Source organism: Canis lupus, chromosome 5 (assembly GCF_048164855.1).
Source record: "Canis lupus baileyi chromosome 5, mCanLup2.hap1, whole genome shotgun sequence".
In the NCBI taxonomy this organism is placed as follows: Eukaryota; Metazoa; Chordata; class Mammalia; order Carnivora; family Canidae; genus Canis; species Canis lupus.
In genome coordinates this window covers 75,929,210-75,953,865 of record NC_132842.1, presented here as the reverse complement: position 1 = coordinate 75,953,865, position 24,656 = coordinate 75,929,210, and the positions used below count along the sequence as shown (strand labels likewise).

Below are 24,656 nucleotides of genomic sequence, written 5' to 3'. Positions count from 1 at the left end.
AAGAGGAGGGATCTGACAGGGAAGACAGTCTTGCCATGCAAAAGGGGACACAAAACCATTCTAGAGCAGCCAGGAAGAGGAGATGGGTGTTCATCCTCAGCCCAGACTCACACCTCAGCAAAGCGCCATAAAATCCAAAGAGGTTAGGGAAATCCCAAACGGGCTTGCTGTCCTGGCACTGTGCAAGACGAGTGTAAATTTACATTTTTGCTTTGTGCAAACCCGGGGTAAAAAGCATAAGGGGATCAGGTAGCAAATCAACTTAAAATTGTAGATGTCTGGGTTGTGATGTATCAATGATATATAAATTCCCTGCTTTCCTCCTCCCCCTCCCTGCATCTGAGAGAAGGCCTCACATGTTGGGATAATTCTTAAGTCTCCACAGGTAGCAACTCTCTGCACAGCAGATGAATCACAAACTCCCACCTGAGAGTGTAATAGAATCTGACTCCATGTCTTGATGTTGGATGCTGACAGCTCTAAAGTCTTAGTCTTTCCTCTTCCCCTCCTGCCCCACATTGGGTAAACAGATGAGAAGCCCTGGAGGCTCTTCTCTTTGGTACCAGAAGATCAAACCATACAATCCTTTTTCCTCACTCCAACCCCACCTCCTAACCACAATAAAACCCCAAGTGTGTCTCCCTTCCCCTCTCTCCAGCCATTCTGGGGCCAGATTAGGAAGCCTCCCCTGCTCCCCCCAGAAAGCCTTATTATGTGAGTAATAAACCTTCTCATATCCTCTTGTTGAGTATGTGGCATCACTGGTCTTGACATTCAAGCCAAATTTTGGGTAGGGGTCCATCCTGCCTCTGCAGGATGTGCACAACATGGAGCCATATCATCTCAACACCCAAGTGGGAACCCTCAAAGAGAAAATGTGTGCAAAAGTTGAAAAAAGAGAGATAAGGGAAAGAAAGGTGGCAGGATATGGGGGTGACATTGCATAGAAACTATCTTTAAGGCCCATTTCTTAGTCTCTGAATTTTTGGAAACACAAAACTGCTTTTCAGACAGGGAAACCCTATGCCAACAGGGACCCCCTCAGGAGGTGCTATTATGAACCAGCTTTACAGACGAGGAAACTGAGGCTTAGTTACTCATCTAAACCACACAGCCCTGAAGTGAAACAGCCAGGGTTTGAACACAGCTGGTCTAATGAGCCCCAGCCCTTAAGCTCCAAGCTGTGCTACTTCTTCCTGAGTCTGACCCAGAGTAGGACCTCCCCAACACAGACCAATGCATGAAATAATGGGGAGGTGGCAATCTTGCCCAATTTGCTCAGATTGAAGATGAAGTCAAAGAAGCAGAATAAATGTTGGGCTAGAAAACATATGAGAGATAAACATATGGTATATTCACTCCTTTCCTCCCTTCTCTTCCCACCCTCATTTAGTAGGTGGATGGCTCTGTATTTTTTCTTTAAGGGGAATGAGAGAGAGCAAATCAGAAAGCATCACATGCAAGTCTTCTTGGCTTTTGTTTCTAAAAATCCATGGAGAAACTGGAAGAGATTGCAGAAAAAACAGCAAAGAAAGGGGGCCTCTGTTTTTGTTTTGTTTTGTTTTGTTTTTTAAGGTAAAAGGAAAGGCATCTCCTTGGGGAAGGAGAAAAGTTTCCTGACTCAAAAGAAGATCAAATACTTTGGCTTCTGGCTGTGGTAGAACAATATGCATGAAAGCAACCCTCTTGAGGAAGACAACCAGAAAAATAAGATTAAAAACAAAACAAAACACAACACAACAACCACTCTGGATAACTGAATTTCCATTTCCAACCAAAGTGGGACTGGATTTGCCCTCCTACCTGTGGAAACAGAAGTTAGACAGGGGCAAAATATATGAAAATATATGAAACTAATGGTTTTCCAGATACTGGACATCAAGCAACAAAAGATGGATCCCTGAGAAATGGGAAGCAAATGGGTCAGCAATAAGATTGCCCCCAGCTTGCTGCCTGGAGAAGTTTCCAAGCCACAGCACAGGAAGGAGGAGACCAGGGGGAGCCTGGCAGTCTTCTTGAGTTGAGGAAATGAATCTGGAAGCCCAGAAAAACCAGGTTTCTAAAGTTCACAAAGCAGAGAACCAGAGAAGAGAGCTACACAGAGAAAGAGCTCTGGAAACTGCACTGGTTTCCTGAGTATTGATCAGTACATGCATGTGACAAAACTACCCAAGGCTGGGCAAAAAAATCAACTGAAAGAAATAAGTTGAACAAAAACACCTGAATATCAGTATAGGCATAACTCCTATTGCCACTCATCAGACAAGAAAGCTTTATAATTCCTAGAACATAGAGTATGCAGAGAGTTTCACCTCACAGACAGCAAAATGCTAGGCTAAATGCTGCCCTGCTTCCAGCTAACAACACTTAACAGCAAGACTTGAAAAAATCCAACTATTTCCAAGTAATTTAACTCCCAGAACAAAGCACAGGACTTTGCAGGACTACAAAAGGACTCTGCACCCAACAAATAAAATGCAAAATATATGGTATCCAATTAAGGATTAATAGGCATGTGAAGAAGAAAAAATGCAATTCATAAAGAGAAGACAAACAATCAAAACCAAAATTAAATTTGTAAAAACCGGCAGCAGGTCTGATTCAGCCAAAGGTCAAAGCAGCCACTCAGAAAACACTACAAAAAAGTTATTCTAAAACACTGCAAAAAGTTACTCCTTCCTTCAAAAAATTTATTTTATTTTTTTAATTTATTTTTTACTGGTGTTCAATTTGCCAACATATAGAATAACACCCAGTGTTCATCCCATCAAGTGCCCCCCTCAGTGCCCATCCCCCAGTCACCCCCACCCTCCACCCACCTCCCCCACAAAAAATTTTAGAGTAATCTCTATACCCAATATGAACACACTACCCTGAGATCAAGTGTTGCATGCTCCACCAACTGAGCAAGTCAGGTCCCCCAAGAGTTATTCCTAATAAGTCAACAAACGGAATAAAACAGAAACAAACAAACAAAAATACTCAATGCAAAATATGGCAGAAAAAGTAAATAAGGAACAGATAGGACAAATAGTAAGTAAATCCCAAGATGGTAAACTTAAACCTATGCACCAAATATTCATATTAAATTTCAATGTTCAATAAACATCCCAATCAAAAGACAGAGATGGTCAAAATAGTTAAGAGAAAAAGACCTAATTATATGCCTCAAGAAATATACTTTAGGAGTGCCTGGGTTGCTCAGTTGGTTAAGCAGCCAACTCTTGATTTTGGCTCAGGTCATGATATCAGGGTCCTGGGATCGAGCCCTGCATCAGGCTTTGTGCTCAGTGTGCTTGTCCCTCTCCCTCTGCTTGTCCCTCTCCCTCTGTTCCTCCCCCCCATTCGCATTCTCTCTCTCTCTCTAAAATAAATAAAATCTTAAAAATATATATGTATACACTTTAGATATAACTCCAGAAATAGGTTAAAAATAAAAGAATGGGAAAAGATATACTATGTTAACACTACACAGAAGAAACCTAGATATTAATATCGGGCAAAGCAGATTTCAGAGTAAGAAATATTACCTGCAATAAAGAGAGTCATTTTGTAATCATAAAGGGGTCAATTCCTCAAGAGAATATACCAGGCCTAAATGCTTATACACCTAATAACAAGGAACTAAAGATACATGAAGTAAAAACTGATAGTACTACAAGAAGAAATAGAATACTCCACAACTATAATCAGATTTAAAAGTTCTTCCTTCAATAATTTAAATAAGTAGATAGAAGATCAGTAAAAATATATAAGACTTGGGAGCACCTGGCTAGGTCAGTGGGTAAGAGCATGCAACACTTGATCTTGGGGCTGTGAGTTTAAGCCCCAAGTTGGGTGTAGAGATTACTTAAAAATAAAATAAAAAAAAATACATGACTTGAGCAATGCTATTACCTAACTTGACCTAGTTGACATTTATAGAACACTCCACCTATTAATTTTTTATCATCTATCCCAGAAGATTGAAGAGGATAAGACATTACCCAATCCATTCCAGAAGGCCAGCATCACCCTGATACTGAAATCAAAGTCATGGTGGGGGTGGGAGGAACCACTGCAGATCAATAACCCTCATAAAGGCACATGCAGAAATTCTTAGAAAAATTTTAGTAAATTAAATCCAACAATACATAAAGGTAATAAATCATGACCAAGTGGAGTTTATCTCAGTATTGCAAAGCTAGATTAATGTTTGAAAGTCAATGTCATTCACTATATTGACCAACTAAAAAAAAAAAAAAAACAAAAAAACCATATGATCATCTCAGTAGATGCAGAATAGAATCATGTAGTATGTATTCATTTTTGTCTGGCTTCTTTCAGCATAATTATTTTGAGATTCATCATGTTGTTGAAGTGTCAATGCTTCACTATATTTTATTTCCATTATATAGAAACGTGACATTGCTGATGGAAATTTGAGTTGTTTCCAGTTTGGGGGTATTGCAAATAAAAGCTGTTATCTACATTCCACTACAAGTCTTCTGAGTCGACATATGTTTTCATTTCTGTTGGGTAAATAGTCAGGAGAGGAATGGCTGGATCAAATGTCTAACTTTGAGAGAAATTGCCAAATTCTTCCCCAAAGTCGTTGTGCCTCTGTCTTCACTATGAGAGTTCCTGGTCCTGCATGTCGTCATCAATAGGGGGCAGTCTTTTTCATTTCAGCCATCCCATGGGCTGTGTAGTGGTATTTCATTGTGGTTTTCATTTGCATTTTGCTAATGACTAATGATGCTGAGCATCTCTTCATATGCTATTTCCCATCTGCATATCTTTTTTTTTTTTTTTTTGGTGAAGTATCTGTTGAGTAGATAGAAAAAGTATTTCATAAAATCTAATGTCCTTTTAGGATTAAACAAAAAAAAAAAAAAAAAAAAAACAACCCTAGCCAATTAGGAATAGAAGCAAATTTCCTTAATCTGATAAAAGCTATCCATGACAAAAGTCCATAGCAAACATGATACTGGATAATGAAATATTAAAAGCTTTCTCCTAAGAGAGATAAACCAGGAGACTGTTGTCACTTTTCTTTAAATTGTCCTGAAGGACTTTAACCAATACAAGAGTCAAGAAAAATAAATGAAAATGTATGGATCAGAAAGGAAGAAATAAAGCTGTCATTATCTCAAATGATAAGATTACACACTGAAAAAGTTAAGAATCTATAGATGACCTATGAGGGGGATTAGCTGAATTTAGTAAGGTCATTAGAATCAAGATCAATATACAAAAGTCAATTCATTTTATTTCTATACCAGAATACAATTAGAAAAGGAAATTAAAATATTACCACTTATAACAGCATAAAAATCAAATACCTAGACAGACATAAAGAAGATACACATGAGCTCTACATAGAGACCTGTAAAACATTCTTGAGAAAAATTTAAGAATATTTAAATAAAAGAGATGCACATGCATGGGAGAACTCAATATTATAGAGATGTAAATTATCCTTAAATTGATTACTGGAATCAATGCAATCTAAATCAAAATGACAGCAAGGATTTTTTTATTTTTAGCACATTAATAAGTTGATTCTAAGAAAAAAGAAAAGACTGAATAAAGTATAGTATAGTATCGCATAGTATAGTATAGTATTTGAGCTGAATAAAGAATCCAGAAGCAGCCCTGCAAATACACAGACACTTGATTTATGACAAAGGCAGAACACCAGAGTAGTAGAAAAAGAATGGCCTTTCAATCAATGGTACTGGGTCACTTGGTTACAGATACTGAAAACACCAAACTTGTGCATTTACCTCATACCATACACAGAAACAATTTCAACTGAATTATAGGTCTAGACACAAAAGGTAAAATAATGCAATTTCTAGAAGAAATTAAATGGGCTAGGTAAATATTTCTCAAATAGGACAGACATACAGAGTAACTAAAATAGAAAGGATTGACAAATTGGTTATAGTAAGACCTTCTGTTGATTAGCACATCATTAAGAGCAGAAAGAAAAGTCACAGACTGAAAGAAGGTATTCACTCTCTCTGTAGCCAACAAACTGACTCATTTCTAGAATGGCTTAAAGAACTCTTAAAAATAAGAAAAATCCAATTTAATAAAACAGGCAAAAAACTTGAACAATCACTCCTCCTAAGAGAATATTCTAAAGGTCAACCAACATGTGAAAAATTGCTCAATCTCATTGATCAAAGAGTAATACAAATTAAAACTCTTTTGTGCAAAAGACATTGTTGTAGGATTCTCATATCCTGCTTTTAACCAAGTAAAACTGGCAAAAACCACTTTGGAAAAATGGCAGTATCAACCAAGCTGATCATTAACACATCCTAGGACCCAGAAATTCTTCTCTGAAGTAGAGATGACATACATACATATATGTCCCCAAAACTGTTCGAGCCTAGTTTGAAAAGCTTTTTTATTCAGAGTAGCGGCAGTCTAGAAACGACCCAAAAGTCCTTCAACAGGAGAATGGATAAATAAGTGGCAGTATATTCTGACAAAGAAAAACTTGGTAGGGACAAAAATGAAACATTAACTGATACATGAAACTTGGAGTTAAAACTCTCAAACATGAGTGGAAAAGGCTGAGAGAATAAAGTTCATATTGTATGATTCCGATCGATATGAAGTTCAAAAACAAACAAGGGGTGCCTGGGTGGCTCAGTGGATTTAGCATCTGACTCTTGATTTAGGCTCAGATCAGGATCTTAGGGTTCTGAAATAAAGCCCACCTCCACTCCCCCATGGGCTCAGTGGGGAGTCTGCTTGGGATTCTCGCTCCCTCTGTCCCACCCTTCCCACCACACAGATGTGCACACTCTGTCTCGCTAAAATAAATAAATAAATAAATCTTTTTTTTTTTTTAAGTTCAATAACAGGCTAAAGTAATTAATGATATTAGAAGTCAGGATAGCTGTCGTGTTTACTTGCACGGAGAAGGGAAGTGACAAGACAGGGCTTTAGGGATCTTGCTGCGATTCTATTTTCTTAGACTGAGAGAGTGATTCTATAGCTTGTATTTTCATTGTGAATATTCAGAAAGCTTTCTAATTATGATTTGTGTACTTTTTCTGAATAAGTATTATGCTTCGATTTTAAAAAGTACTAAAGAAAAGGTGAGAGTACAAAATCAAAGGATGGGAGGAAGGAAGAAAGTTCTGGGTCTAGGTTGGAGATCAGCAGGGACTCTAGAAGTGACACCAGGGAGGTAGAAATACCCCAAAAGAAAGAAAAAGCAGTGGAGTAAGGATCTTGGAATGAGGTTTCCAGCCCTAGCAATGATTCCTAAACCCCAGATGTGGTCTAGAATTAGCGCATACTCACACAACTGAGGAGAGCCTGTGGGCTGGGACAATGGAGCTCTCATCTCATGAGTGCTCCGCCCCCCAGCCCCCCCCCCGCCCCCCCCCAGCCAGCACATCACTTCTTTCTACTGAAAAAGTTCCAAACCTTGAAACAAGGAGGACATAGGATTTGTGCCCATAATGGCCAGAATTAAACTTGCCAACAGAGCATGTGTCGGGGGCTGGCTTGCATTAATTTTAGGAATAGAGAAAGTAAGATCTCTTCACACATCTAAGTGTGAGGACTGAGATTCTCACCAGATACATGGAAATACCAAGTGTGATGAACAGATTTCCTCCTCCTTCCCTCCTCGTGCTTTCTTTTCATAGTTTCTTCCCAGTCATCACTCTAGAAGCAGTGAGGAGCCACCAAAGCAATCTATCTGATATGTCTTAAGGATGGCCTTGTGGGTATGACCCGGGATTTGCTATATTCCTCTAAACTGTGTTCTTATGTGCCAAAAAGAACACACGTCAAGAGCTCTCTCCTCCCCTCAAAGATATCTGTTAATAAATTCACAAGACCTCTCTGTAATTTGTTGGCATGGCTGGATTTTTTTTTGCCACGGTGTTGGGCTTCATGTGTCGAATTGTCCATCTTAGCAAAGTTCTGCGGTATGTTCCATTTGTTTGATGAAAAATTCTATTACATGTTCTTTTAAGCACCTGAAACAACAAGATACAGCATTTGTAGGGATCATCTCACATTCCTGTTACTATGTTGATTGGGTTCTGTTCTATCTGCAGAATATAGGCTGAGCAATCTTGCGGGTAGAACCTGAGATTTACCCAGATCTGTGACCCAGCTCCCAAGGACATTGCACTGCCTGGAACAGGAATTCTGGTTAGTATTCATTCATTGTTGATGCTGCTTACAGAGCTGATGAAGACCTGAATTTTATAAATTTATCCTTATCGAGATAATTGACATACAATGCAATTTGTTAGTCCTAAGTACACAATTTCACGTTTTTGGCAGATGCTTACAATTGTGTCAAATACCATCTCAATTAAGACAGAAATATATCCATCATCCCAAAGAGTTTCCTGTGTTTCTCTCCCGTCGATATCCTCCCAACCCTGACATCTAGCAATCACTGCTTTGTTTTCTGTCACCACAGTTGCCTTTTCCAGAACATATGTATATGCAATCATATAGTATATACCCTTCTCTGTCTTTTCTCACAGAGCACAAAGCTTTGCAGATCTTCCACGTTGCTGCCTATAGCAGTACATTGTTCCAACTACTACACATCCTGACCAACACTTGTTCATTTTAGGCATTCTAGTGGTTGTCTAGTAGCATCTCCCTGTCACGGTCATTCATTGCCAATCAGTCAAACACTTGAGGAGAACCTTATTCCTATTTCTGAACTTTATCTGTGCAAGTCCGTCCTCTGCAGCATCCTATCCTATAAATTCCAACCTCTCTGGGCTCCCTGAACTCTGATTTCTATCTCCCCAACCCAGAAAGCTGGGCTTTGTTTGCTGCCACTCCCCCCTGAACCCTGGCCTGGAAACTGCCCCCAGCACTAAAGTTCCAGCACTTGCAGAGCTCTCCCTTGTTTTCCTTCTCTCAGGAACTGCCAAACTGAGCTGCCTTGTGTCTAAAACCAGTTGCTCCATGTGAGTGTGGGGTTAAATGGTTAACAAGAGGAGCATGATTCAGTGTCCATAGCAGTTAACCTTTCGTGGACAGGCAAGTTCTGTTTCACACATCTTTCCTTCCTCAAGAACTCCCGCCATTTACTAACAAAGGAAGGACTGAATGAATGATGGCACGCTCCAACCAATCCTTTTCACCTGCACTATCTGTTCCTCACTTGACTTTCCCACAGTGGCAATGCTCAATCTTCTCTGCTTGACGATCTATCACTGAAATTTTAACATTTACGAGAGATATTGGCAACACACTCCAAGAAATTAAGAGATGCAAAGCACCAGAAATCAATAACGTTCACAGCAACACCACTATTCTAGTATAAAAGTGTTATAAGATTCTATTTTCTCTTAAGATCTATAAAGGTGGCCAGCAGGGTACCTGGGTGGCTCAGCTGGTTAAGCATCTGCCTTCAGCTCAGGTCAAGATCCCAGTGTCCTGGGATGGAGCCCCTCATTGGACTTCCTGCTCAGTGGGGAGCCTCCTCCTCCCTCTCCCTCTGCCTGCCACTCCCCCTGCTTGTGTATGTGTGCTCACTCTCTCTCTGTCAAATAAATAAATACAATTTTAAAAATAAATAAATAAATAAATAAATAAGTAAATAAATGCAGCCATCATTCACTTACCACCCTACAGTGCTGTGTCATTGTCCTAGTACTTCTATTAAGTACTTAGAACCTCTTCTGCCATCTATTTCCTCGCTACAATAAAGCTCTTATTTTAAAAATGCACTAATGGGCTGAGCACAGCATGATGTTCAAACCTGTTGAATCACTGTGTTGGACTCCTGAAACTGATGTGACACTGTGTATCAACCACACTCAAATACAAAGATTTTTTTTTACAAAGATTAATAAATAAATAAATAAATAATAAAATATTAAAATGCAAGAATGTGTTAGAACTACAAGTGATTAGAACACATTTAAGTTTCCTGTGACAGTGGTAATATGGGCACCTTATCAAATTTCTGAAAAATATAAGAAACTTAAAAAGACATTCTAAAACAATCCATAACCCTACCACCTAAAGACCGCACTATTAATAATGCTGTCCAGCCTTGGTAGTGCATACCTGTGAGGCCACGATGAGAGCGGTTGCAGCCCAGGTGTGAACAGAGCACTGCCCAGATGTACCCTACTGCTCCAGTTCCTTGTGTTCATGACAGGATGTCATAGGCCTAGAATCTCAAAAAAGAGTAATGAAGATATACCATCTTCCTTATCAATGACATATGTCCAAGCAGCTCCCAGGTGAGCGCCTGTACAGTAATCAAGAGTATCCTCGGATTCAAGGTTATGCTCTGCCTTTTACCAGTTCTGAGTCTAGATGAGTCACTTAATCTTTTGAGCCCACTGCCCCCTCTATCAACTGATAACGGTACTTTTTTTCAAGGTGCTTATGGATTCAAAACAATGATCCCTATGATAAAGTAGATGCTGCTGCCTGGTCCATGGTAGGCTTTCATTAATATTTGGTGTTAACACATGCACAGGGATGATGTAGTAATGGCTTAAAAATAGCCATCATTTATTGAACACTTACAGTCTTAAATACCTTGTATAGAACACTTTATGCTGTCCTTACAACAATCCAGTCAGGTATTATCCTCATTTTACAGATAAGAAACTTAAGTTTAGAGGGAGGAGTTAGATGACTTGCTCAAGGTCACACCAGAAGTAAGAGGTGGAATCAGGCTTTGAACCCAGAAAGTCTGACTTTTGCTCATTCTTAACCACTATAATAACTTCTAGGCAGCATACACTAAATGTTAACATGCTAAAATTTGACATTTGGCGGTCTTGAGTGCATATGATTGATTTTTAAAAATTAGGATATCGCATATAGTTTCCAAAATATAGAGCAAATATTTGAGGCTGTCAAACTTTCACAGAGTGCTGGGCTCCCCAGAACTCAGTATGAAAATTCCTGAGGCAGTCCACTGGTAGTCCCAATTACTAGAAAGTTCTTGTCTGTATCAAAGTTGATTCATTTCTTTTCCCCCTTCATTCATCCTAATTCCACCCCTCGGAATCAGCCTGGAGTAAATCTCACTCCTCTTCCACATTGGTGATGCTCAAAATTCGGGTCACAGCCTGCAGTCTTTTGTCAAGTTTTTGTTTGTCATGTGTATGTGCTGGATCACAATATAAAATGCATTTCTTATCATGGGTCACAGTCAAAACATTTGGAAGCCACTGTTCTATATGACTATTCTTCAAGTATTTGAAGGCAGCTGTCATGTCCCACCACCTAAAGACACGGAACCTTTCCAGCTTTTGCAATAACTCCTTGTAGCATGTGGATTCTTCTCTTCCCTATGCTGGGTATCATCTTCCGGCCTTGTCACCAAATTCATCTGGGTCTCTCCTCAATCTGCCTTAGGAATGTCTTCCTTAACTACTCTCTCTTAAGGAGCACCACCCTCTCTCTCTCGGCCCCTGACCCTGCCTTATGTTTCTCAATGAACTTTTCACTAACCGACATCCTATTTTATATGTTTCTTGATTTATGGTCTTCCCCAACAGAAAGTTCATCACTGAACTCCCAGTCTGTTTCCTGGCACATACTGGTTGCTCAAGTTGTTCAATAGTATTTGTAGAATGAATGAATATGAGGGATAGACATATTCTAGCCATAGTGCATATAGATGTGTTCACAATACAACTCTCTCCTTTAGGAGCTACAGTCTATAAGGATTTAACTCACCTGACTATAAATACAAGTATGTTTTCACTCTACTACATGTTTAAAAAAACTTCATTTATGTTAGAATATTACCACATATTTTATATATTTATACACATATTCATGGGAAGTGTATGTCAATAATACTAAATCATGTATACTGTTATTTTACGTGGAACTTTGGGGTATTTGCTTGAGTAGTTTTGAGGACATGAGATTTTTATTGATTCAGTTATATATAACACTATGGTGCATCTTGAAAGTATTTTACATTTTTCAAAGCACACTCAGGGAAATAAGCCACTTTGTACTTTTCATGAGAAACTGAGAAAGCATGTCAAAGAACTGGAAGGAGCTTTAGCAGCCTTCTAGTGACCACTAAATTCCAATCTCACCCTTTCATTTTACAGATGGATAAACTGAGGCCCAGAGCAGGGAAGCTTTTGGTGAGGGACCCCCAAGGAGCTGGAGTGGATTTGGGATTAGAACTCAGCTCTTTCTCGTCCACCCACTGCCTGGCACTGGAGCCCCCAACCGTTTGTACCCTCGCAGAGGCAGGGGAGTCAGAAGCCCATGCCCCTGGTAGGAGCTCGGTGGGGAGGGCACTCGGTGATTATCATCATCACCACTTTAAGTGGGGGCTTTGAGCGCACACCATCAGGGAGGAGGGCCTCAGATACTGTGGCTTCTTCCTGCACTGGGGCACCAACTACCTCGGCAGAGGAATTCCACACGTATCCACCAGGCCAGGGGGCTCAGTGGGTGTCTCAAGAGCTGCTCCAGGTCCTCTCCTCCCTCTCCGCGACCCCCGCGACCCATCCCAGAGCAGAAACGGCCTCCTACCTCGTCTGGTCCCCCTGGGCTGAACCTGACCTGCCCAGCCTCCCTGTCACTATGGCAACCACAGGCCTAACATTCTAGAGTCCTCCTGCAGACCGCCTCCTGAGTACTCACATCAGCCAATGGTTTCCTGTGTTTCTTTAGCGTGAAAAGTTGTTGGCCAATTATCAGAGGCGTTTCAAAAGAAAAAAAAACCCTCGGGGAAACTGCCAGAATTTTAGGGTTCTGGTTAACTATGTCTGGATTAGTGGCAGAAACCTAATAAGGGTTTATCTAAGTAACCCCTCAAATATCCTGCGATAGACCAAGAGCCTTAGAATTTTGCCTACCTGGAAACCCTAGTTAAAAGAAGACAACCACCCTTCATCCAAGCCCTGTGTATAATAGTAAAAGAAAAAAAGATTGATAGGGGCAACGATACAAGGACAGACATACAGTGTTCCTTGAGCCCCTCTTTGCAGGCTTCAGAGCAGTCACAGGGATCTTGTCACTCTCCTGCTCAGAACCCACAATGCCCTCCCCCCCCCATTAAATTAGGACAAACCCAAACGTCTTCTTAAGCTGTTTCTGGTCGGGTCCTCTGATGGCAGCTGCTACCACCCACACCCCAGAAAAACCTTGCACCAGCCACGCTGTCCTTTGGGCAGTTCCTACTTAATGCCAACCTCGTTCTGCTCTCAGGTGTTCCCTCTGAGCTCTCTGTGCCTCCAGATCTGAACCAAAAGTGGCTCTTTCTCCTCCTTTGGGGTGCCGGCCCAAATGCCATTTCTTCTGTAAAATGGGCATGAATGGGCTCAAAGTCTCAGGATCTGAAAAGACATGCGTGTAAGTGGAGAAGTGTAAGCGTGTAAGCCCCACGCACGTGTTGATTACACCTATTGCCTACTGCGTACAGGTGCGCACCCATCAAGTGCTCTAGGCTCCCTGGAGGACCCCGGGCATTTGCGGAGCTGCCGACGCGCTGGGAGGGCTGGTACCGAGCGCGGCCAACAGGTGTTAGGGGAGGGCCCCGCAAGGGATGTAATGTGGATATGGGCCCGAATACTCGAGAAGGCTCTGGGGGGAGCCGGGTCTTGAGGGACGCGACGGCTTCGAACGCGGGGTGAGAGTATCAGGTGGAGGAACAGCAGGAGCAAATCCTGGGGGTGGGGGAGCCCCGAGAATCGGAAGGTAGGGCTGCGCCCCTGCCGGGCAGCGGAGGCGAGCCGTCGCCGGGACAGGCGGAGGGGACGAGGGGAGTCGGTTCCCACGCCCCGGGCGCGGCCGCCAGCGGGGACCCCCTCCAGGTGAGCGCCGGGCTCCGGAGGGGCGCCGCCTCCCCGAGCCGCTCCCCCTACGCTGCAAGCAAGCTTGGCGGCGCAGCCAATGGCCGGGGGCCGCCCCGCCCACCGCGCCCTCGCAGCCACTCGCCGGCGCGAAGCCCCCTGAGCGGCAGGCGGCCTGGCAAATCAACGCGCGGCCTTTGAAAGCAAAACACTGCCGCAGCCAGGCCGCCCTGGAGTCGGGGAAGGAATTACGGAGGCTGCGCCCCGGGCTGCGCGGAGGGTCCAAGTCCTTTCTCAGAAACCTGTCATAGGTGGGCCTTGGAGGAGACGCCGCCCGGTGAGTAGTGATTAAGCCTGAGACGGGGCGGGGAGGGGGGGGCACTTGAAATTAGCCCTCATTTTTTCAGGAAAGGTAATGCACTTGGACTCCCCTAACGCCCCCTGGTACAAACACCCTCCCTTCTTGCTGTCACCAGCCTTGCCGGCCTGGGTCTCGCTGCCTCGGAGTGGTATTTTCCCCCCATTTTTGCAAAGGGGGTGGGGGACCGCGGGATGGCCCTAATGTAGGGGATGATGGCAGGCTTTAGCAAATCAGGAAGTGAGATGCAGTAACTTTGCCAAAATCATTCCTCTAACGCGCCGGCTCTGGCTTCCTGGCAATAGCAGATGGTGGAGTTAGCAGGTGGGATACGGGGAGGCACTCTGGATCTGCACCGGCTGCTGGAAGTTGTGGTTTCCAGCTCCATGGGAAGGCACCGAAGAGTGTAACCCTGTAGTGAGCCAAAGCCCAGGAAAGGGGAAGGGCTTGGAGTAACTGGCACTCACCACCAGCCAGAACCTGAATCTTCAGGTGGTGGGAAAGTGTGTGTTTTACTGATTTTTTTTTTTTTTTTCCCAGATAGAGCCAAATTCTAATACAAACCCTGCTCCTAGCAGCCATGAGCTGAGGTCCTTTCATCTGTCCAACCTGCTCTGTGGGTTGGTGAAATAATTCATTGAGATAAGGTCAGGGGATGGAATGGAAGCAAGCACCTAGAATTATCTTTCCTTTTTTTGAGTTAATGACCCTGTGCTCAGTGCTGGCTGTGAGGGCCTCAGAATTAAGGGGTCGCTGGGAACACAGCGTTGGCTGCTTGCCTCATGGGCATATGGTAGCGCTAGAAAAGTGCCTGGAAGGCGGAAAAAGAGTCACTAGGCAAGAAAGTGCACCTTACGAGGGAGGACAAGTTGCAAAGAATTCCTCCAAAGCTTTTCATCCAAACTCCTGTCTAGCTGAGGGACAGCCTCCTGTCTTTGCTGGTGATGCCTCGGAGGCCTGGGGATTCCTGAGGCACAGAGGGAAGCTGCTTTTTAAAAGGGAATTAAATGACAGCAACAGAAGCAAAAACAGAAACCCACCTGAATAAAGCAACTGATCCAAAGAAGGTTAGGAGGCCTGGGTTTCTATCACCCCCTTGGCATGTCCCGGAGGCCTGTTTGCTTTCTCTGACATCCTGTGGGCGGGGCTGGCTACAGCTGTTGTATCTCTGGAGTTGTGGCCGATTAGGCCTGAGTGAGCCATTCCATTCTTTCCTGCGTGCTGCCCCAGGTGCTCCACAGGCCTGCCTTTAGCCAGTCAGTAGGTATTGTATGGAGGTCACCATGCCAAGCTCTGGGCCGGATCTTGGCAAGCTGCAACTGAACAGGGGATTCAGCAGATACTTTCCCAGCTTAGGCTCCGGTGTCCCTTCTGCTCCAGTCCAGGTTGAAAGCTTCCAAGGGTCTCACAGAGGTCCCTCTCTGGGCCACTCTCCCTTTCTAAGGCTACTATATCCAAAACACTAAAATACATAAATTTAACGCAGTCATGCTTTTCACCCACACATAAAAGCATAGTGAAGAATAATTATGCTTTTCACAAGATTCCAAATATTTATAGGTCTTTACAGTGAGGGAGGTCTGATTATGGGATGTGAGTTATAAAGTTGTCTGATGAGTGTACCTTGTGTGTATATATATATATATATATATATATACACATACACACACCATATGTATATGGGTATATGTATAATTAACATTGAATATGTACTGCATGTACCACCTCATCTGGAGGCAGCAGCAATAATTTAATTTTGAGGCCCTTCAATAAAGTGAGACAAAGTGAGCCAGATGGTCTTTGTGGCTGCCCCTGTGCTAAGCCTTGCATCCAGTGTCTGCTAGACATTGGACACTGATATATGACTGTGCTGTTCACACCAGGAACCAGCATTCCTGGGGGTAGGGCTAGATAACAGAAGGAACTGGAAGTTATAGGACAAGCAAAAGCCAACTTACTGAAGACTTGGGGCATAGCAGAGGCTGTGTCCATTTGGCACATAGCCCTCCATAAATATTTGTTGCATGAATGCATGAAAGAGATATTTGTGGGCAAATTAAATAATTAAGCTGATAAAAATAAAATTAATACTAATAATAGCTGCCATTCATTGACCATTTACTGTGCATGCATTTTACACGCATTATTTCATCAAATTCTCACAACAACTCTGTAGGGGTAGGAACGCTATTATCTGTATTTTACAGCAGAGAAAACTACCTGCAAAGTTAAATGACTTGGCCAGGGAAAATAGGTAGCATATGACAAATCAAAAGCTAATTAAAACATTTTTATATTAAAATAGCATAGAGGGGTGTCTGGGCGGTTCAGTCGGTTAAGCATCTGGCTCTTGATCTCAGCTCAGGTATTGGTCTCACGGTTGTGAGTTTAAGTCCCCACATTGAAAAATAAATAAATAAACAAACTAATTAATTCATTAATTCATTAATTCTACTACTTTGTAGTAGAATCCAAATTTGTATGGATCCCCCCTGCCCAGGAAGACCTCAGAGAAACCCTTAGCACTGTGGTAAGGGGTTTTACCCATGCCTTTCAGAACCCTGGGAGCATATATGTCATCTTTCTTCTCTATTTAGTAGAAAAGCTTGACATGTGCTGAAAATACCAGTCCAATAAAGCTAATGGAAATTACTGTCATTGCTCATTTTACTTGAGGCCACATTAATACCCCCACTTTACAGATGAGGTACCTGAGTCCCCCAGAGCTGATGTGATCTGGTCAGACAGTTCTTCTCCTAGGGCCCAGTGTTACCTCACTTGTGCTCAGCTGACCCTTGTAGCATCCCAGTTCTTCCACCATCCACAGAGGTAGCTTTTCTTTCCATTCTTTCTTCCCTAAGTCAGAACACAGATGGTTCCTTTTTTTTTTATGGCAGGATATTTTTTTGGAGGCCTGGAGAGGTAGGCAAGGGCAATGTTCTACTTCTGTGGAAGCCTATAGAAAAGGCAGGATTTAGGATGTAATGAGAGGAAGAGAAAAGGTGATTCTTAAGGGCCAGAGGGAACAGTTCTGAGGTAAATGAGCCATGTCTTTATTAAGGGGGCCAAAGGCATGATACATTTTTTTTTTAATGGCTTCACTTCTCATGGCAGCTTATGTTTTGTCCTCATAGTATTCTCTCCTCATGTAACAAAGCTGGGCTCAATGCTTCATGGTACATGCATTTTTAATGTTCCTCCCCACCACCCTAGAGCACCTCCGGCATAGGGAATCGCACCCTTGTCTGTCTGCTTGGGAGAGAGAACTTGGCACTTCCCTGAGTGGAGGAGAGAAAGAGGCTGTAAATCATCCAGAAGAGCCTTCAAGTCCTCCGATGGCTGGCGAGAGGAGGTGAACGACGCCAGGATGGTCTCCAGTCTGGGCCCCGCGTAGCAGCAGCCGCTCCAGCTCCCAGGCCAGGCCCAGGGAATGTGCCATTAGAGCACCATGGACCGAGCCCCCAGCGCGGCCCTGCAGCTGCGCCAGCTCCCACCCACGAGCAGCGCCCACCCGGTCGGCGAGGTTTCCTTCTCCTACAAGGCAAGAGCTTTTGTGGTTTGGAAATTTTGTGTTTTTCTAACAAGGGGGTAGCACAGTACAGCGTTGGCTCACAGACACGTCCCGGGTCTGCGTGCCTGTCATTGGCAGAAACAGGCACAACATGTGTGGGAGAACGTGTAATCCAGAGGAAAGAAATGTTCACTAAAATACGTAGAAATAGGGGGTTAGAGAAAGACATAAAAATAGAAAGGTAAAAAAACTGTTTTTAAAGTAACACACTCCTAGTTAGATTTGTTTGTTTTTAAATCACCTACTCTATTACTCGGGAGACAAGCTTTATTCATATTTCAGGATATTTCCTTCCTGTCTTTTTTCAGTGTTGCACATTTGGGATCAGGTTGTACAGAAAGTTTTGTATCTTGGTTGTTTCACTTAAGCCTATGTGTGGGTTTCTCCCCCATGTCATTGAGTAGTGCTTTAACATGTCCTTTTTGGATGATTGAGTTGTCATATCAAAATTTTCTGGATAGGTTCTCTATTGTTGGCTATTCAGGGTTGTTTCTAATCTAGGGTGACTGTAATAGACTTTTTTTTTTTTAAGATTTTATTTATTTATTCATGAGAGACACAGAATGAGAGAGAGAGGCAGAGACACAGGCAGAGGCAGAAGCAGGCACCATGCAGGGAGCCCGATGTCGGACTCGATCCCTGGACTCCAAGATTGCACCCTGGGCGGAAGGCAGGTGCTAAACTGCTGAGCCACCCAGGGATCCCATCTAAGGTGACTGTAAACAGTGCTGCAGGGCATGCTTTTTTCCTATCTCTAAGAATTGGCTAGCCCCGGGAGAAATGGTCTGGTGCTTGATGAGCTAGGCCACAAATGCCAGAGCATCAAGTACACAGAACATAAGAAAATGCAGTATCAGTAGGTTCCGTGATGAATGGATGCCAAATAGACAAATACAAAAATACTAAGAAGACACAGAACACTCCCCCTAGTGAAATTTCTTTTTTCTTTTTTTTTTTTTTTTTTTTTTTTTAATTTTATTTATTTATGATAGTCACAGAGAGAGAGAGAGAGAGAGGCAGAGACACAGGCAGAGGGAGAAGCAGGCTCCATGCACCGGGAGCCTGACGTGGGATTCGATCCCGGGTCTCCAGGATCGCGCCCTGGGCCAAAGGCAGGCGCCAAACCGCTGCGCCACCCAGGGATCCCCCCCTAGTGAAATTTCTAATAAGTTTCCGTTTTAATTACAAATTAATATTTAGTTACTTATTACAGAAATACCTTCCTGCTAGAGCAGAGATAAATCAATCATGGTGACTCTACCAACAAGCTTAAGAATTGAGGGAGGAGGGGGCACCTGGGTGGCTCAGTCCATTAAGCTTAAGGCTCTTGGTTTTGGCTCAGGTTGTGATCTCAGGGTTGTGAGATTGAGCCTGGGGTTGTTGGGCTCTGTACTCAGCATGGAGTCTGCTTCAGACTCTCTCTCCCTCTCCCCCTCCCTGCTGTGCATGCCTGCTCTCTCTAAAATAAATAAATTTTTAAAATAAAAAAATGAATCGAGATGGGAGACAGGCACACTCGCCAAGTTACAAGCAAACTGAAGTTCTAGGTGGGATAAAAGGAAGAAGACCTGGGTTCGAATCCCTATTCTGCTCCTTCCTAGCTAAGTGCTGTTGGACACACGGCTTAGCCTCTCAGAGCTTCTGTCATAGGTAGAATGGTGGTAGTAACACCTCCCTCCATCCCTCATCCCTCCAATCATGTGGATCAATGGAAAAGCACCTAGCCCTTGCATGAAGCATGCAGGGGGGGTGCTTGGCTCAGAAGCTTCTGTGCTTATAAAAAGGAACAGAGGAAGGTATGTAAAGCAAAGGGAGGTGTAGTTAATTCTGCCTGGGGAAGTTGTTTCCCTCCTCCTTTATTTTGTTAAGGCTGTTGGTTGCAAGGAATAAAAACTCATTTCAGAGGCGATGAGCTGAAAGAGAAAACTATCATAAGGCTACAGGGTAGCTCCTGGAACCAGAGGTAGGAAGGGCAGTGGAGATTGCAACTACTGGGAAGATCTGATTGGCCAGCTTGTGTCAGGTGTCTACCATGGTCCAATCTGCGGTGGGGTTACACAGCAAACAGGTTTCTGGGGCTCCCTCTGGGATGGCTCTCAGTGGAAGGTGGTTATATGGGCTGGGTGGGCTGCCCCCAACCATCTCTTATCTTTGGTGCAGGGAGAACATTAAGAGGGCCCAAGTTCAGCTTGATCAATGGGGTGAAGTCAGGAATTTGCCTTCAGTGGCAGCTGTGCTCTCTGCCCTGGTTGTTGGGGCCGGGGGTCTGCGAAAAGAGGCCAGCTGCCCAGGAGGCAGCATCGCCAGGGGTTCCTGGCACTGGAGGCTCAGTTTCGGGTCTCGGTTTCTTCTTTTCAGCAAATAGGCATTTCAGCTGAGCACCTGCTTTCGGTGCCTGTGTGGCATGGATGGGGGCTGTATAAATACCTGAGATATCTTTTCCCTGAAGGAGTGTACAGTCTAGTAAGGAGGTGAGGGAAGCTATTTCTGTCAGTATCTTACCCTCCAGGACAGAATTTGATACAAAGGTAGAGATGCAACAGGTGTTAAGAGCATGGCCTTTAGCATCAGAGAAACCTGCCTTCAAATCCCAGCTCTCTCGCTCTCTTTATCATTATAACTTGGGGGGAAGTCGTGCAGCTCTTTGCAGGTCAGTTTTAAATCCATCCTATAGGGTGATTATGAGGATGACCTGAATGTACAGGTGAAGGAAACTGAAGCTGCCTGCACCATCCCGTTTCTACCAATTGAAATCCTACCTCTCCTCCCAGCTCCAGCTCAGATATCACCTTTGGCAGTTTTCCTGGCAAGAAAATGCAGGTCCTTTATCATGCTTCCACAGCCAGTTCCAATGACCATAGTAATCACCATGATCATAATGGCAGCTAACATTTGTTGAGGATTTACTATATGACAGGGACTGTGCTAATCCTCACAAGGCCCCCTAAAGCAGGTACTCTTACAATCCCATCTTACATATTAGGAAACTAGCACAGAGAGGTTATTTCACTTACCTAAGGTCACATAGTCAATAGGTAATAAAGCTAGGATCTGAATTGAGTCTGTGCATTGCCAAGGCCCTTGCTTTTATCCACCACTCCCTGCTGCCTGCATTGTGCCAGACACTCTGCGAGGCCCCTTCTCTCCCTGACATTGATTATTAAGTTTTGAAATGGCAATCCTGGGGAAGATAATGCCTCCCCTGCTAGAGAAGGTAAGCGTCAGGGAGGTGGCCTGAAGCGAGGTTACAGGTTAGCAGAACCTGCTTAGCCAGACAGATGCATCTTTTGTATTTGAATCTGAGTGACCCTCAGAGCAAGCCCAAATACGGTCTATACTTAACTATGGGCATTTTTAAGCCTAAGGGATTGTGGGAGGTCAGTTTAAATAGCAGGTGATGACTGGTCTTATCACCGCGGTGTTTAAATAGAGGCTCTTGTTGGCAGATGAAAAGCAGGTGTTGGAACAGGTGATCGGAGCTGAGATTTCACTCGGACACCACTACCCAAGGAAGGTTTTCTGCGTCTGTGACCTTTGGCTGCTTTTCTGGAAACAGTTTTTTTTTCCCAGAGTTGTAGCTGGGAGAAGATCAGTTCTTGGAACCAGAAGGGCCCACCCTTAGAGCTGTTGCTAATAATAGTGATAGTAAAAATGAAAATGGTAAAGATAATAGTAACAAGCCAGGTCTGTGTTAGTATTTTTCATGTGCCAGGTGATCTTTCCACTCGTGCCTTATTTCATGTGACGTGGCAATCCTGTGAGAGTTTACAGTCACTCCATTTTTCAGAGGGGAGGCTGAGGCTCAGAGAGTTAAGCTGATCCCCCCAAAGTCACACAGGACCCCAGCCTAGGACTGTTGGTCTTTGTCGTCCACACAGGGAACCTGAAACAGAGAGAGAAGTGACTTTGGTCTTGCTGCCCTGCCCTTGATACTGAGGTCTCTTGAGGCCACACTGAGAAAGCCACTGAGTCTGACACCTTGCTGTCTGCTCGTCGTGTGTTGCCCTCATCCTACTCCCCTCGCCGGTGGCAAGTCTCCCATCCAGAGACTGTGCTATGAGTATAGTGACCAGAAGTCCTGGCTTGTGCCTCATGTCTGTGTATATTAATAGAGCCCCCTCTATTCTCCTGATGTCCCAGTTGGGTCTACCTGTGTCCTAATTATAAGCTTCCTGATAGTTGGGAGGCCTCACTACTTCCTCATCTGTAATATGTTGGAGAGCACAGTGTTGGGGGGACCTCTTCAGGCCTGGCCCTGCCACTTGGTCGCTCTGTGACTCTGGCCAAGTCTTGGTCATTCTCAGGTAGCTGAGATCCTTGTACTTACCTTCAAGATGAGGATGGCCCCTGCCCCCTTCCTCCCTCTTTCCCACCTCAGTGGACTGTGCCCAGTGAAGTCAAGAGCCAGTTGGGAGCTGGATTAACTGTTGCCTCAGAAACATCCTCCGTATCTGACATTGCAGGTGAAGGAAGTCAAGAACCAGAGACTTTGCAGGTGAAGACGCTGGCCTGAGGCCAGCACCAGGCGTTTCTCACAGCCTGCCCCTCTGTGGGAAACTGTTGTTTCAGTCTAGGACAGACTCTTGCAGTCCAGGGCCGAGTCCCTGTTCTGGATTAGCTGTCCACGTTTATTTGTTGAACACTTACACTTTAGGTAACTTCTGTGAACACACCTGGAATAGTTCCTCTGCAGAAGGGAAGCACAGGGGGCTTGTCCAGAGGCAGAACCCACCCAGGCATCACCCCTCACCTCCCTCCCTGCCGGCATCCCCAGGCACACCCATTGACAGTTTTCAAGCTCTGAGGTCTGGAAGAGGAGCTTACTCTCAGGAGTTCTGCTCACCTCAACTCTTAGGCCAGACACCTGAGGGCTGCTATTAGGTGTATGTTCAAACTGTGTAACCCCTGGGCCAGTGGCATTGCCTTTGCTTGACTTTAAATGCTCATAAAGTTGAACTAAACACCACTTCCCAAGGGCTGGGGGCATAATTAACATCGGTGAAGCCCTTTGAAATGCCTGGATGAAAGGATATTTAATTATATTGCGCTGTTACTAAGCACATCTGTCCATAGCCAGTTATTATGCATGGAGATTAATATGTTTGTGGAAATGGCCTATAAAAGAAACCTCAGCTGCCCACATCACGAGTGGGAATGTAGCACTTATGAGGCGGAGTTTTTTTTTTTTCCTAATTTCTTTTATCACTTATGAAGGACACCCCAGAGCACGCAGTGGGAGACGGTCCAGGGGAGTAGTTACCACCAGGAGACTGGAAATCATGCCTCGAGCCACACAAACCCTTTTGTCCCCACCTTGGGCATGTTCTTGTACTTCTCTGGGCCACCCTTTGTTCAGAGTAAAGTCCTTTGAGCTTGTATGCAGGGATGAGGACTCCTAATAGTCCCCACTTTGTTGGTTGTGGTTGTGGTTGTGGCCCAAAGACAATGCATGGAGAGGGCCTCGCACCACACCTAATCTGTATGTATGAAAATACTCCAGGAAGACCGGCCTTTATTAACCTTTTAACCTTGTTTTAACCTTGTTTTTAACCTTGTTTTTTCTGCTGCTCAGACTGGTTATCCTTGTGAGTTTTATAATTTTTATTTTTTAGATTTCGGCCCTCACCATTCTCCTCCCCAAAATAGTGTTGACTTGTTGTGCAGTGGCAGCAGCTGGTTTTCCTTCTTTTTTTTTTTTTTTTTTGAAGATTTTATTTATTTATTTATGTGACACAGAGAAAGAGAACAGAAGCAGGGGCAGTGGCAGGCAAAGGGAGAGGGAGAAGCAGACTCCTCGCTGAGCAGGGAATGGGCACAGGGCTCCATCTGAGGACCCTGGGATCCTGACCTGAGCTGAAGAACCACCCAGGTGCCCCCCAGGTTTCCTTCTTGATCTCTTTACTTTCCCATGGAGGGTTGTTAACAACACAGTCTCAGGCAGCCTTGTGGATTTTGTCCTCATCTCGTCAGAGGACAGCTTGGTCTCTTGGGGTAAAAATAAGCTAGCGGCTAGCAGTTATAGGTTGAACTATATGAAACTGCCATTTTGTGTAGATCAGAATGGCTGAACAGTGGCAATTTCATAAAATTCACCCTAATTCTAAGTTCCCAAGGTAAGTGCTTTCTTCCCATGATCTCAGGAAGGCCACACACCAGCTCTGAGAAAGCAGCACTGTCATCCCAGCTAGCCAAGGAGGTGAAACAAATTTCCCAGCCCACCTGCCTTTGAACCTGTCTGTAGCCCTGTGACCCCTGCTTGTCCTCTGAACAGCACTCACTCTGGTCTTAGCTTTCTGTACAACCCCTGGAGCCTATTTCCAGTTCGCCTTTGTCCCCATAAAGGAAATAAGGCAGCTGTGAGGTGTTGTTGGAGCCAGAATCAGTCCTTTTGTCTCCTACCTGCCCGAGGCAATTGCTGTAGAATGACTGCCAGTTAATACCTTCAGCCATTAATCATTAGTGTAGGTAAACTGAGTTTCTGGGCTGATTGCCAGACAGGCAATCGGCCCCAATCTCTACCTCCATGAGGCTAAGGTCCTTGCTCTGTATCCTCTGTACCACACTTAGGAAAGGGCTTCCTTTGGGGTGTTCAGACTTGACCCTCTAAAGAAACACCGTGTATTTCCTCATTCATATCTTTGGTTGACATCTAAAACTTAAAACTTGTGTTACAAGTTTATGTTTGTAAAGTATGTCATTTCTGGCACATTTTAATACTAGTATTTTTTTTTATAGCCCCTAGAATATAAAGCTCCCCCACCCCCCGCCATCAGCTTTGTGAAAAAGCTCTTATTTAGCAGTTGGAAATTTTACATCATTCCTTTTTCTCCTTAATTTTGTATTTCCCTTACGTTTCCCCAACAGAATTTTGTCCACAAACAGGGTCTATCTTTTAACATTTAAAAATGGTATGAATAGGGATCCTGGGTGGTGCAGCAGTTTAGCG

The 24,656-nt window shown here is 43.9% G+C and overlaps 2 protein-coding genes across 13 annotated transcripts in view; one reads left to right on the top strand and one right to left on the bottom strand.

Annotated features, from left to right (window-relative positions):
* The window catches only part of STPG1 (sperm tail PG-rich repeat containing 1), a 50,967-nt gene extending 37,287 nt beyond the window's left edge, over positions 1-13,680 (bottom strand). For 3 of the 10 annotated variants that reach the window (XM_072827796.1, XM_072827801.1, XM_072827800.1), the window contains exons 1-3: positions 12,520-12,584; positions 10,063-10,168; positions 7,854-7,994 (exon numbers count right to left, since the gene is read on the bottom strand). In XM_072827796.1, coding sequence (XP_072683897.1) covers positions 7,854-7,926 — 73 coding nt within the window. In that variant the 5' untranslated portion in view covers positions 7,927-7,994; positions 10,063-10,168; positions 12,520-12,584. The other 7 variants (XM_072827799.1, XM_072827806.1, XM_072827798.1 and 4 more) reach the window with 7 other exon arrangements.
* Positions 13,681-13,958: 278 nt separating this feature from the next.
* NIPAL3 (NIPA like domain containing 3) overlaps positions 13,959-24,656 on the top strand; it is a 53,702-nt gene continuing 43,004 nt past the window's right edge. For all 3 annotated transcript variants that reach the window (XM_072827793.1, XM_072827794.1, XM_072827795.1), the window contains exons 1-2: positions 13,959-14,118; positions 17,353-17,680. In XM_072827793.1, the coding sequence (XP_072683894.1) occupies positions 17,588-17,680 (93 nt within the window). In that variant the 5' untranslated portion in view covers positions 13,959-14,118; positions 17,353-17,587. The remainder of the gene's footprint in view (positions 14,119-17,352; positions 17,681-24,656) is intronic.